General features: G+C 36.5%; 1 protein-coding gene across 1 annotated transcript in view; it reads right to left on the reverse strand.

Annotated features, from left to right (window-relative positions):
- Positions 1-10,171, reverse strand: part of LOC136039342 (sodium-dependent transporter bedraggled-like) — a 129,232-nt gene extending 119,061 nt beyond the window's left edge. Inside the window, exons 1-2 of the mRNA XM_065722977.1 lie at positions 10,051-10,171; positions 1,736-2,192 (exon numbers count right to left, since the gene is read on the reverse strand). Coding sequence (XP_065579049.1) covers positions 1,736-2,135 — 400 coding nt within the window. The 5' untranslated portion in view covers positions 2,136-2,192; positions 10,051-10,171. The remainder of the gene's footprint in view (positions 1-1,735; positions 2,193-10,050) is intronic.
- Between the last annotated feature and the right edge of the window lie 3,490 nt (positions 10,172-13,661).

Consider the following 13,661-nt stretch of genomic DNA (forward strand, 5'->3'; position numbering starts at 1 on the left):
GAAGCTTTACAAAAAAAAGAATTAAGTTTAAATGCATTGTTTAACGTTGCCCATCAAAACCTCCGAGACAGGGAAAATTCATCTAATTTCCAAAATAATTAGCTTTGTTGTGCTTGCCAATGTTGAGCTACGTGCACTTTTGTTTTTGCTTTGTTTATTAATTTTTCCTCTGTACTCCACTGTTTATACTTTTGTATGTTTGTGGGTAATAAATATTATTATTCTTATTATTATTAAAAAGAACCCCTATCTGCAAAAATGTGGAATCTTGTATTTTTTTTTCCAGATATAGATCACGGATGCGTGTTTATTATTTTTTTTCAACTGTTTTTCCAAGAGGTGAACCAACCGAACTAATAGTTCTAATAGATCGAGAAAGTACTCGTTTGAACCGAAATTAGAAGTTCTCGTGACCTTTTAAGTGACCAAAAAGATCGAATTTCAATCAACCTTCCCCCTCCACACACACATACACACACAAAACACCCTTTTCCCCCATTTTTCTAAGGCCATTGGTTCGATATGGTGACGCCCACGGAAGAAAATCAAAAGAGAAAATAAAAACAACTATACGAAGCCATTCTTCTCAGAAAAAGTGCAAATGTTTGCCTATTTTTAGATACGGATTTCAAACCTCTGCAATAGGATTATCTGATATGTTGAATTTGATTGCATAATTTTCGTAAAGATTACTTATTTTTTTCAGGGTGTTAAGCCGTTTTTTTTTTCGAAAACGCAGGCAAATTTTCTCAGGCTCATTACTTTTGGTGGGTAGCTTTGAATTTTATGAATTTCATGTATTTTACATCACAACAAAAATCTAACTCTTCTAGTACGGACAATGTTATCAAAACTTAATTTTTTTTTTCGATTTTCGGTTATTATAGCACGAGCTGCTTTTCATCGTTCGTTATCCATTCAAGTTCGTTATCCAGAACTGTTTGACCAGTTGAAATCTTTTGTATCTTAACTTTTCGAATTTCTTTTCTGGATGGAATTTAATTTGAAACCTCTCTCCTCCCTTTTTTTGCTTAAATATTGATTCTTTTTTTATTCCTGACTTTGTCTAAACATTGAGGAAGTCCAACGCATTAATTAATTGTTTTAGTTTTATGAAACTCTGCAATAGCATAGGAAACACCAACTAGATGTTGCCAGGTAGCTGAGTTGAATAGGTGAGCCCTTTTTACAAAGAATAATCGAATTCATTGCTGTTATGCATTGTTGGAAACTCTTTTCTAAAGTTTCGTGTTTTCTACCAAAATAAACTTTTTCAAAACAACAAAGTATTCTACACAGACTGCTCCATACGAGTATAGATACACACATATTTGTATATATAATTATTTTCTCTGTCAGATCTTCTCCATATCAAACAGTCCGTGGTAATAAACTATAAGTAAGGAGCTATGCGGCACAATAGTAACTGAAACTATAAGAAACAGAGTCTTGATAACAATAGATATATCAAAAGAATCGAATTTTGATGCTTATTCAAAATATATAAAACCCATTAAGTTTAATGGTAAGCATCAAAAGATATGAGCCTGAGAAAATTTGCTTCTTACTTTCATTTGAAAAAAAACTTGTTTTTGTATTTAATTTAATAAAGATCTCGCAGTTGACCTAGAGTTAAAGGCAATTTTTTTTTAATAGATTTTGTTCATTCTTTCTTTAATGTAGGCTATAGACAGGGGATAGGTGGTCTATTAGAAAACAAACGAACAGTCATTACCATGTCCTGGAATAACAACAAATCTTCCAGACAGTCTGGGTGAAGACCTTCTATCTCTAATTTCATCACCATTTCGATGTTTAAACTTTCTCAGGAGGTGGCCAGCAGCTGAATTACTCCGCTGTCTTATCTGGGCCTTCTTGTTGGATTTTGAGAAACTTTGAGATTTACGTAGCTTTAAGCCATTTTCTTCTGATTCAGGCAATGTCTGCACTGGTCGACACAATATATTTCTCACTTCGCAAGGAGTTAGTGACACCAATTTCCTCACATGGTGATTTGCACCTTGTTCACTCTCCCTTTCAACTGCATCTGCAGAATTTGCAGTCTGTTCTGTGTTAGAAAAGAGCGTAGACTCCTGCCTTGTCAGATCTCGACTTGATGACTCATTATCATCCATAATTTGGCAGTTGGACTTCCACAAGCTCAGCGTTGAACTTGGTGAACAAAACTAAGCCTTAAAAGAACAAAATATAAAAAGTAGAGGAATTGAAAATAATCACTGGAGAGTATTGCTGTTTTAGTACCTACCCTTACGGATAACCTCTATGTCGAGAATTCACTGAACATAAAATTCCATATATTCATAAGACACGAGATGTTATACTGAATCTGTTCAAGTCTTTGGACCAACAAGAAAATTAAATTAGAGAAATTGATTAAAAAAGGGTTGTATAAATCAACATTTTAAATTCGATTCTTACAATTTTTCCATATAAAACGGATACAAGAACATACCTCTACTGCTTGGTGACCGGTAAGGTAAGTTCACAAACGGTCACTACCGTTGCTAAAGAGGTCAAAACCAAATAGCTAAACTGATGGTTTGCTATATATATATATATATATATATATATATATATATATATATATATATATATATATATATAAAAAATGCTTATATGGCCACCAGAATAATCACCAGCGACAAAAAAAACACACTAAAGATAGTTTCTACCGCGCTAAATAATTTCTTTAAAAAAACTTCGATCGACTAAAAAGCAATTGATCGAGATATATTTTTGGGTTGTTGGGAAAGGGGCTAACGCTGGCCCCTCCGGCAATTATTGCAAGTGGGTTGTGTCAACGACAGCAACTAACAAGTTATACGCAATCCTTAAACTATATACCTGAAATCGTTACATAATAGTGTTTTATTATGCAACCTCTGGCTGTTTTTGGTTTTCTTAGATGAACTTATACTGATGAGATAAATTTTAGAAAATAGATCTATATATGCCCAAAATTTAGTAGAAGCAAGGGCGTATCCAGGACTTTTGTTCGGGGGGGAATACAAAAAACTTGTTTATGTTATTTTGTTACGTTTTTCAGTCGGACTAAAATTTTGAGGGGGTTCTAAATCTTGTAAGGGGTTTCTCCTCCCCCCTCTGGAGATAGCCTTGAGCGAAATCCATTAAAAATTCCATATGTCAAAATATAAAAAAAAATCCATAATTCGTAGTCAGTGATATTCAGAATAGGCGCAAGATAGCACAATAAGCGAACACCACTTGTCTCTAGAATAGCTCTAGGGAAACTGGCAGAACAGGAAGTAAACAGTTTGGAATATGACTCTGAATAATTGTTTTGACAGTATCCGTAATTACTAGTAAAAACCCAATTACTTACTATGCTGCAATTTCCATAGCATCTCGGCTACATTTATTTATTATTCCCACAAAGCAGAAAGCTTTCGCATTTCGCGCAACTGTCATAGTTATTTTTAAATAGTCACATTAGTACATGTCAGACTTGGGATGTGTTTAATTTCCTGTCGGGAATGATTATTTGTTAATAACATCTTTAAAAAACATATTATCCAAGATTCACGACTAATATTTCCATTGATAGCTCACTAAGATAATGCGAGAAAAAATAAATGTTTTCTTAAATAATAGAGGGTGCTTTACCCAAAAAACAAATTTTAAAATATATCAAGAGAGGTTAATTTGGGACCGCACTCCCCAGCCTCAAGACAGCAATTGTAATAAATGAACCTAAAGCGAACAAAAATCAAAATGAAGAATAAAATCAATTTAAAAGTAACAGATGTTAATCCGTTGAAATCAAAATGAAACTAGAAGTGACAAACAAAAATAAAATGGGAACTCTAGTCAAACCTAAAACAAGCAGAAATACTTTGTATAAACAAGGTGGCGGAACCCTCCTCAACCACTTGCTCCTTACATTGAATTTTTTTAGCACTTTAGAAAAGATTGTTATTCATATTCGACAGTCCTGTGTTTAAGCAATCGTTCTTAAAGATTTGGGACAAAAGGTCAAATTGTAGAGTAAAGAGCGAGTGTTTAAACAGGGGGTAGCCCACCTTATATACAAAATAATTTCTTTGGTTTTCAATTTGGATGCTACTCCTTGCTTTCAGTTGAAAATCCCTCTTTTCTTTTAATTTCTGTTCGTTTTCAAATCGACTCCCACGATCACGAGAAGCACCGGTCACGAGAAGAAAATATCAACAAGTTCGCAAGAAACAGCAAATCATAACTTGAGACAAGCATATTTTAAATGGTCAATTCAGTGTTCTTCTATGAAGTTTCCTTTATTCGGCCCCATCTTGTATTAACGACAATTACCCCAGCAGTTGAACGCCTCATTGCAAAAATGGTTTGAAAATATCAAGCCATGTGTTTTGAACATCTGTCAAGAACAGGGAGGTGAATGGCATTAAGATAGAATCGATTATGTGGTTTCAGTATCGACAGAGGAAAAAAAACAAACAAATCCTTCGGCAGAAAAGTGTTTAATGATTAACAATCATCAGAAAATAAACGGTACTGTTTGGACGACCTTGGAACGAAAAGACTACACATGCCAGTTTTTCCGCTGCATAGGGCAATTATCGTACTGATTCTGTGGTGTGGAAGGTAAAAAAAAATCGTAAAAGGGAGAATACGATGTAGACATTTATTCTAAAATTAAATGGAAATACGTTTTTTTTTTTAATGAACGGGGGAAGTCAGGGTTGACCCAGATACAATTTTTCGGAGCTGTAAATCTCCCAAGCCATTAGTCTTTCTCTGTTTCTGACTTCGCTATAAAATGCAAATCCGTTAAGACTAACATTGGAATTTTTTTCAAATCATTTTCCAAAAGAGTGAAATTTATTTTTATATTTCCATTTTTTTTAATTGCTCACAAAATGGCAGAAAATGCTACTTTCACATGGAACGATCTTTTTGGACACTTAAAAAGGACATTAGGACTTTTAGTTTCATTTCAATTTATTCCTGTCCTGACATTCTAGGACCATCAAAGGTGATCAGATATGATCACCCCCTGAAAAAAAAACAAATAAGTACACATCCATGATTTTTCTTCAGGAAAACTTTCATATTTTTGTAAATTGGAGCTTGAAACCTCTAGAGCTGTGATCTCTGATATGCCGGATCTAATTATGTGATTTTCATAAGAATCACTTGCGTTTTTGGCAGTGATTGCTCCTTTTTCAACAATCAGGCATATTTTCTCAGCCTCTTAGATTTTGCTGGGCAACACTAAACTTAACAAATATTATATATTTGAAATCAGTATAAAAAGCCAATTCTTTTGATGTATTAATTGTTATCAGAATTCCTTTTTTAGAGTTTTAGTTGCTATTGGCCCGAGTTTGCTCTCACGAACTGTTTCACACTTATACAAAGCATATGATAAAGAACAGCACAACCCATGAGCCAAACAATGCATCAAACAAAACCAATGAAGGAAAATATATCACCAGACTATATTAGGCTACTTAAAATTGATTTTACAAAACCCAAAGTTACTAGCCTACAACTACTTCAACCACCAACATGTCACTGCAGCGTCAAGTCACCTGAAACCAACAAAGCTGCGCAAGCGCTTTCTCTTCACCATTCTATTCAAAGCTTCCCTCTTTACCCCAACCCATGAAGTTCCGATTTCATTCAAGTCCTTACTTATAACCTCTTCTCAGGTTCTTACGATACTTCTTAATTATACAGAATACACTCACGAAGGGAAGTAAGGTTAATCCTAATGAAATATACCAAAATACGATGAAAACATACTACTTTAGAAACAAAATTCTGGGAACTACGACAAACAATTATGAAAAGCAATATTTAATTAGTATATACCTACAACGCAGTTTTTCCAATGAGCCTAAGCTAATTGTCTCCGAATACAGATAGCTAAACCGGTTTTTGTCAGATCTTGCAGATCAAAATTCTTGAGTGTCTTCCGAATAATCAACGAGTACTGTTCTTGCTTACAACCTCTTCTCACCCCATTTGGAGACGACTACCGTTTCGTTTGATCCCATATGGGCACTAAAAAGCACAATCTTTGGCAATCTGTCATCCTTAATTCACCATTATTTTTTCACCTTTATTGACATTACCTTTTTTACATTATAGCAAGAGAAAATGCAATCGAACCATGTCTTTTATACAGCATACTGTTTGAAATGTTATCAGTCAAATGAGTACATAAGAAAAACTATCCATTAGGACTACCTTTTGAAGGTCCCATGTTTTAGAGCCAAACTCGCCCACCCTCCTTATGTGGCTTCCAATAATTTAATCTTAGTTCACAGAATTATCTTAATAATATTCCAAACTTCTTTCAACTGCGAACAGAAACGACACCCTGCACACTTGGCTATTCTGCTTTTGACACATTTAATAATAGCACTACCTTGGTACGTGAAGCTAACCCCTTAATCCATTTTCCCGTTCCTTAAAATTACCTCTTCACCCTTATTTATTGGTTATCCAAGCGATTTAGTCTTCTTAACGTTAATTTTCAGACCTATTCTTTCACCCTCAATCCTCTAAACTTTTATTCTTGGACTAGAAGAACTTCCCGTCTGATAACATCTTTTTCCTTAGACTTCGTCATGTTCTTCAGGACGAAGTAAAAAAAAGGTAAATAATACAGCATTGGACTTTACAACCCCTACCGGCGGTGCCAATCTCCGTTTCATAGCCCTTCAGCCAGGAAGCGTAATTCGCACACTGGTCTGGTGTTCGCACAGGGCTAGGGGTCAGCCATCCTGTGCTTTCGCACACCCTTCCTGTTTACCTTCCCCATATTCCTCCAGGTACCCATTTAGAGCTGATTTGATTCTGGCTGAGCTTACAGAGTCACGCCACTGACCCCCAACTACTAAACTCGCTTCGTACAGCCGCAGTGATATTATTCTCGAACATCGCACTGATTACTTCAATGTAATTATCTAGCATAGCTTTCAAGGATAGGACCTTCACTAGAACGGTTCTATCCCCTGGACCAAATGTCGGTTCATAATCTACAAAACTTAAAACTAAAGGAGTTAATGATTCAGACGCATCTCATTTATTAATCGAAGTTTGAAAACTTGGTGGATCCATCCTATCCCTTTCACAGAACTATATTTTTCTTTTCATAAGCTGTATCTACGGCTATTGCCATAAAAACGAAGACTAAGAGATAAACCTGAATCGACACCCCATCGCTGAATACTCTGATCTTCTAGTCCAGTTTTCAAACTACGGAGAAAACTAAACCTATCCAATTTTCTGAGACATAACAATAATTCAACTTAACGTTTTTAGCTAATTCAGTTTTAGATGCTAGCTAAATTTGTATAACAAATGGGTATTTAGAAAAGTTGGATGTACAGAGATATAGCCTAACTGATCATACAGGAGGCCAAACGATAAGAGTTGTTTACACCAACGATAGACGGTGCATGGCCCTATATGTCAAAAGCTAGTAACAACTGAGTTCTGACATTTGTTAATCGCCTCCTTTTCACCCCTTTTTCAGAACGAGGCTCGTTAGAAACCTTTTTTTGCTCTGTAAAAGCCTGTGGTTGACAAGGCCATATAAAAGTGATGAATGTGGTGCAACCGGATCATTCGCGTAAAAGAGTCTCGCGGTTTGGTACCACGAATCCAAGAGAAACAGTGCAGTCAAGGACCCACGATTAAGAAAGATCGCTAGAAAACAGTTACCAGGCTTCAACGAGCTAAAGAAGGTTTGAATATGGAATCTAGGCCAGACATAAGCGCTGAAAATGGATATCTGGTGGCGCATTTATAATTCCTTGCGCCAATGGCAAAAAGTCCGTATCTGCGGAAATAGGGGGGAAAAAAAATAAAGATTGAGTATATTTTTATTCTGGGGAGCTTTTTTGAGCATTTTATCTGGAAGAATATTTCTCCAGGAGTGCAATCTCAGATCAAATTTCACTAATGGGGATTTAAAGAGTATAGGGGGAGTATTATCTCTCCACTCTACTTTTCAAATTTAGATTGCCTTAATTTGCACTGGCAAGCATTAAGCATTTACGAGCTCTCCAACTGATGGACATTACGTGAAAAAGCTATACTCTGTGCAATACTAAGTATGTAGTAAAATATGTAGTTAGAATACTTGCGAAGATAACAATTACAACGATTCAAAAACGAAACTGAAGTAAAATACCATAAATAAGAAATCAAATGGTACTACTCTTTGGTTTTATTTATCTTGGTATTACTTTTGTGTTGTATTTTTGGTGTACTACTCTTCATAATGCGACCATCTGAAAATATCAGCAAGGAGGACATCTGTTCTTAAAAAAGAACATTTGTTATTTTTGGTATTTCGAATAAGTCAATTTTTAAATTGGCCAAGTATGGATAGCACTACTTTAATTTTGAAATATCTTTAACAAAGGATCAAAAGATCTAAGTACCTTGAAGGCTGAGCAGCTAACTTTTATTATTAAAATAAAATCGCTGCAAGTATTTTCAAGGTGGGTACAAATCACCTTTGACAATTTCCTTTGTCTTTGCAGAATTGTGAGAAGAAATAAAGATACCACTTTAAAAATGTATTCTGTCAATTTAGTTCATGTGTTTCTAGCGCGAGACTTAGGTGCAGTATATCTCTGCTCTTCATAGGCCTAGATACCATTTCTAAACCTTCCACAACAAAAACCTTGTTCTAATGAGAAGAAAAGAATCTTATTTACATGATTTTACAATGTTGAAAATTTTTACTACTATTTACTGTTTTGTTGGGAAACTGGCTGTGGAAGTATTTTGTAGGCTACTGGTTAAACACAAAAAGGAGAACAAATCCAGGAGCGTCATTTGCTATAGGGCAGGGGACAAATGCCCCCGCACCCAAATCTGCCCCTCCCCCCAGCTGATAGTCAGTATTTTCAAAAATCTTGGCAAAACTAAGATAAAACTTTCATTTGCTCATTTTGACTTGGGAGGCTCCAACTTTGTTTCTCCCCCTCAATATTTCGACGAAATCACGCCCCTGAACAGATCCCATTTTTTTTTTTTTTAATGAAGGAGGACAGATTTTAAAAAGGAGTACATCTGGCTGGCAACCTTGTCATTTCAGAAGAGTCGCTCTCACCCAGTGATACCCCAGGATGTAGGCTAACATAGAAACTCAAAGTCGCCTTAAGTATAACCGCCCTTCCCCCTTTAATGTCTGGAATTGGCACGTACGCAGGGGGGGGGGACTTCGGGACCGGTCCCCCCCGAAATTTTGTGAAATGTTTAATTTCCCCAAAGTTTCTTAGGATTTCTGGAAAAAGTAGGACATATATTAAGAATCTAGATACATGTGTGGACCTTTTTTAAGATTTTACAGCATGCAATTATCCGGTCAAGTCACTGCCCAATTTTTAACCCGATTTCTGTCTAACTTTTTACCCTCTTTGAAGTAATTAGTGATTGTACTGTTATTTTTTTATTTTTATTTTTTGTAAAGAGAGTCTGCTTTCCACCTCAAAACAGAATTATCCTTTATATTAGGGCGTCTGTCCTCCCTTTTCAGGATAAAGTACAGCTTTCAATGGATCAATTTTGGAAACTATCATTTTTCATTAAAATAAATGTTTTCGCAAAAGAAGAATTACCCCCCACAGCACCCATATTGTAGTATCAATCCTAGAATTTCCCTTTCAGTGGGATATATATAATAGATCAATCAGTGGTTCTAAATCGCTATGAACATAACCTGAGCCTAAAACGTACTTTTGAGGCTTCAGTCTTCTTCCCCTTATCTGCTACAATACTACAGATTAATGCTAATCTGTATTTTCCGATATACCTACTTTTTGCATTTATTTAGTTACTAAATAAAAAAAGTGCTACTTTATTTCTACTGTTTCGAAGGTTTTGCCCCCCTCCCTCCAGAAAAAAAATTCCTGCGTACGTGCCTGGTCTGGAATGTCCTAGGTTATATTCAAAGGTTTTCAAGAATTTCAAGTTAAAAATAGCGACAAGGTCCTTAGAGAATCTTGTCAAAATTCTCTGCGTCTAAACTTAGCATTAGGTCATATGTACCTTATAAGGATTTTGAGAGTATTCCTTAAATTACGCATAAAAAAAACTTATCAGCTGATTTAAAAACCTTCAACAACAGTGATAAGACTGGTTAAATCCTAGACAATCAGCTATCACCCGCTACCCGGTACTACTGTACTTTCATACTAAAATGGCAGTTCTGAATGACGTCAATATCCTTTTGAATATTCAGTTATTTTAAATACAGGATCGTTCAAAAAACTGCAGTAACTTAATGTTACGTTAGTAGCAGTGCATTGCCTCGGAATCATCGACGAGACTTGGCTTCATTCAATAATTACCAACCGATGCAATTGTAACTCGATATTTTCCCAAAGTTAGAATTTTGTGTTTCGGTCTTGAGAAGGGATGATGTTAACAAAGCCAGCTCTAAGTATTGCCTGAACGATGTTCCCTTTAATTTTTTATGGCTCCTTGGCCTCAAAATAAAGTCTTAGGCCTACGCCATTACTGCCTTAAAGGGAAATATTAAATACGAGAACTATTACTAAATCCGAGACGACTTGTGTGTCAGGTATGCAGACATTTCTTTTGGCCTTTACGTAAGAGAATAGAAATAAAAGATGCCTTGTACACAAAAAAAGGAACTTCCAATATTTTGGGACAGGTATGGCCCCTGGACCACACGTCTGATACATGTATGAAACGGATTGAAGAGCAGCAGACTCATTTCCAAGTTCAACTGTACCTAATTTCCATGTTCATGGGGACTGTCTCGACAGTTTTGTTTTCTGTAAATCCGAAGTTTGTTTTTGCTTTGACTAAACAAAGGAGAAATATCCTTCCTGGTTTCTAGATTATTGGTTTTCATTATCGATTAATTCTGATGTAAAGTTTCAACTATTGGTTCTAGAGACATCTACAATATTTTGTATTAGTTTAAACAGATTTTAGAGACAAAAAGTAGTGGCGCCAATTAGGATGGGGCCAGGGATATATTTACCCCCCCCCCTTAGGTTTCTGAAAAAAAAATTACACTTGCTTTGAAAAATACCCTTTTTTAGTGTTTAGAAATTCAGAAACCAAATCCAGAAAGCACTGGACCAAAAAAACAGAAACACTGGGTAAATTGATCAAATTATGCAAAAATCGTAATTTTTCCCCTTTGTGCCATGTTTTGCACCAGAGCCAGCGTCTAACCCTCCAGAAAACACCCTACCATGGAAAATACTCCCCCGCCCGAAAAATACTCCCCGCGGCTGGTTGGTCTCCAATCCCTTTCGACTTAAAAAAAAAGAATCAGAAATCTCAATTTGTAATCGAAGGAGCATCCTCCAATGTTTTTACGACTATGAGGCAGAGATGGGCACGAGGAAGGGGCATTCCTACTCCTGCGCGGAATGAATTCTTCTTATTTTGGGTTTGAATGTTACTCTTAACTTTCTTAATAACAGCATAGACCAGGAATATTTCCGGAAATAAAGAGGGATTAAATATCAGTTTCACATTCTGATGCGTTTTTGAAGTTTTTTGTACCCTCCCCCACCAAAAAAAAAGAAATAAAAATAACACCTCAAATAAAAGTCCTGGCTACGGTCCAGGGGATTAGGATAAGCCTGCATAATTCAAGTATCCGCAGTAACAGGTCAGTTTTCTTTGTTATATCCTTACCTTTATGATACTATATGGGGCATTTTTCAGTTTTCACTGTCATTTTTACTTGATTTGGAAAAATTGACTCCAATTTTGCCCCCTCCCACCAAAATTTTGATGAAATTACACCCTTGAGTGTAACCCAGTATTTTTAGCGAAATGTCGGATAGAAAAGAGGCCGTTCAATAAAGGTGCATTTACGGTTAAAATGCTTGGTGTGCTGTTGGACAGTGACCTTAAAGGAAGTCCCAGACTTCTCACTTATTGTGTTGCGAGAGCAACACTTTGGTTTTGTCCCGGTTTTTTTTTTTTGTTTTTTTTTTTTTTCCTATGCCGCCGATCTCAGCTTATTCCTGGAAACTGGTAAGGGTCTAACCTGTGCGGTTTTTACGGAAAGTGTGGACCTCAGGCCGGATTGATGAATATGACATTACATTTTGGAAAGCTCCGTAGAACTCTTGCCTGGGGCCAAAAAGGATGGCTTTTGCTTGTCCTCGAGCCAGAGCCTATGGTGTGCGAAGTGAAGTGGAGTTATATAGCCTATGTCAGAGAGGAGTATTTGAAGTCGTGCAGCCAAGCTTTCGTTTCATCAAACCATGTTTCTGCTTTCGAGTGGAAAGCTCCGTTCTAGCAGGCAAGCAGGCAGGCACCAGTTTCAAATTGAAGATGGACTAAAATCTATAAGTGTTAAATATATTCGGTAGTTCCCCGGCCCCACAGCCAATATATCTTCTTTGAGTGATAAATAGAAAAATTTACAGAAACAAAAAAGTGCGATTTTCCCACGGGTCCGAAAGTGCTGCCATCTATTGTTTCTAGCCATTTCTGTTCGTGATTTCAGCTGACTTTACCATTCTTTTTTTTCTACTTGGGATTGCAATAGAGAAATGGTATCAGATATACCTCTTAAACTTTAAAAGTTCTCTCATTGCTAAAGAAATTAGAGCTTATCCTTTGCTCCTTTCTAAGTGGTGGTGTTAGAAAGTTGGCCTCCGGCAAAGAAGTCAACTTTTGAACTAAGAAAGATAGAATTTTTTTTTCAATGACAATCGATAGACCTTGATGAGCTGATCAAAGTATATGCCATCCATTTTTTGTTACAAAAATTCCTTCATGACATACACCAGTTTGAAAGTTTCAAGGGGTTGACAACTTCAGTGGTAAGGTACACACTTGAACCAAAAATAGGCCGATATCAATTGTGAGATATGTAGGGGACTTCCAAGCAACAGTCGATTATTAGCTTATAATCATCTTTGGCAATGAGGGGTTTGCAACTTTTGCTGATTGGTGTACCTATTATCTGTTTCTGGTGTAATTGATGGTAAGAACAACTTGGTTCCCGATTGTAAGACATGTAGGGGAGTTGTAAGTAATAATCAGCTGTTAGGCTACAATGACTTCAGCGACAAGGGGTTTGGAACTTTTGCTAGTTGGTGTACCCATTATTTGTTTCCGGTGAACTTGGATGTATATCCCGGGAGAGGGACTTGTAAGTAAGAATCGGTTGCTAGAAGAGGCTCACGAGGGGCTACAAATTTGTGCAAATTGGTACACATCTATGGAATCAGGGACCCATAAATTTCCTGTAATGACTCGCCATCCAATAATAAGCGATCCTGGATGGCGAGTCATTACAGGAAATTTATGGGTCCCTGATGGTATTTTGATCCTGAAAAGTTACAGATAGCTTTATAATACCAACTAGATTACATAAGATAATGTTCCAAGTTTCCATCCGTCACGATGTCTACGATTGAAAAGGATAAAGTTCAACCGGCTGCAAAGTGACATTTAGGGGCCTAGTAAGTAATAATCGGCTGTTAGTGTGGACCTCGGGCCGGATTGATGAATATGACATTATATTTTGGAAAGCTCCGTACGACTCTTGCCTGGGGCCAAAAAGGATGGTTTTTGCTTGTCCTCGAGCCAGAGCCTATGGTGTGCAAAGGATAAAGTTCAACTGGCTGCAAAGTCAATTTAGTCCCTTCTTCCAA

Source organism: Artemia franciscana, chromosome 2 (assembly GCF_032884065.1).
Source record: "Artemia franciscana chromosome 2, ASM3288406v1, whole genome shotgun sequence".
NCBI lineage: Eukaryota > Metazoa > Arthropoda > Branchiopoda > Anostraca > Artemiidae > Artemia > Artemia franciscana.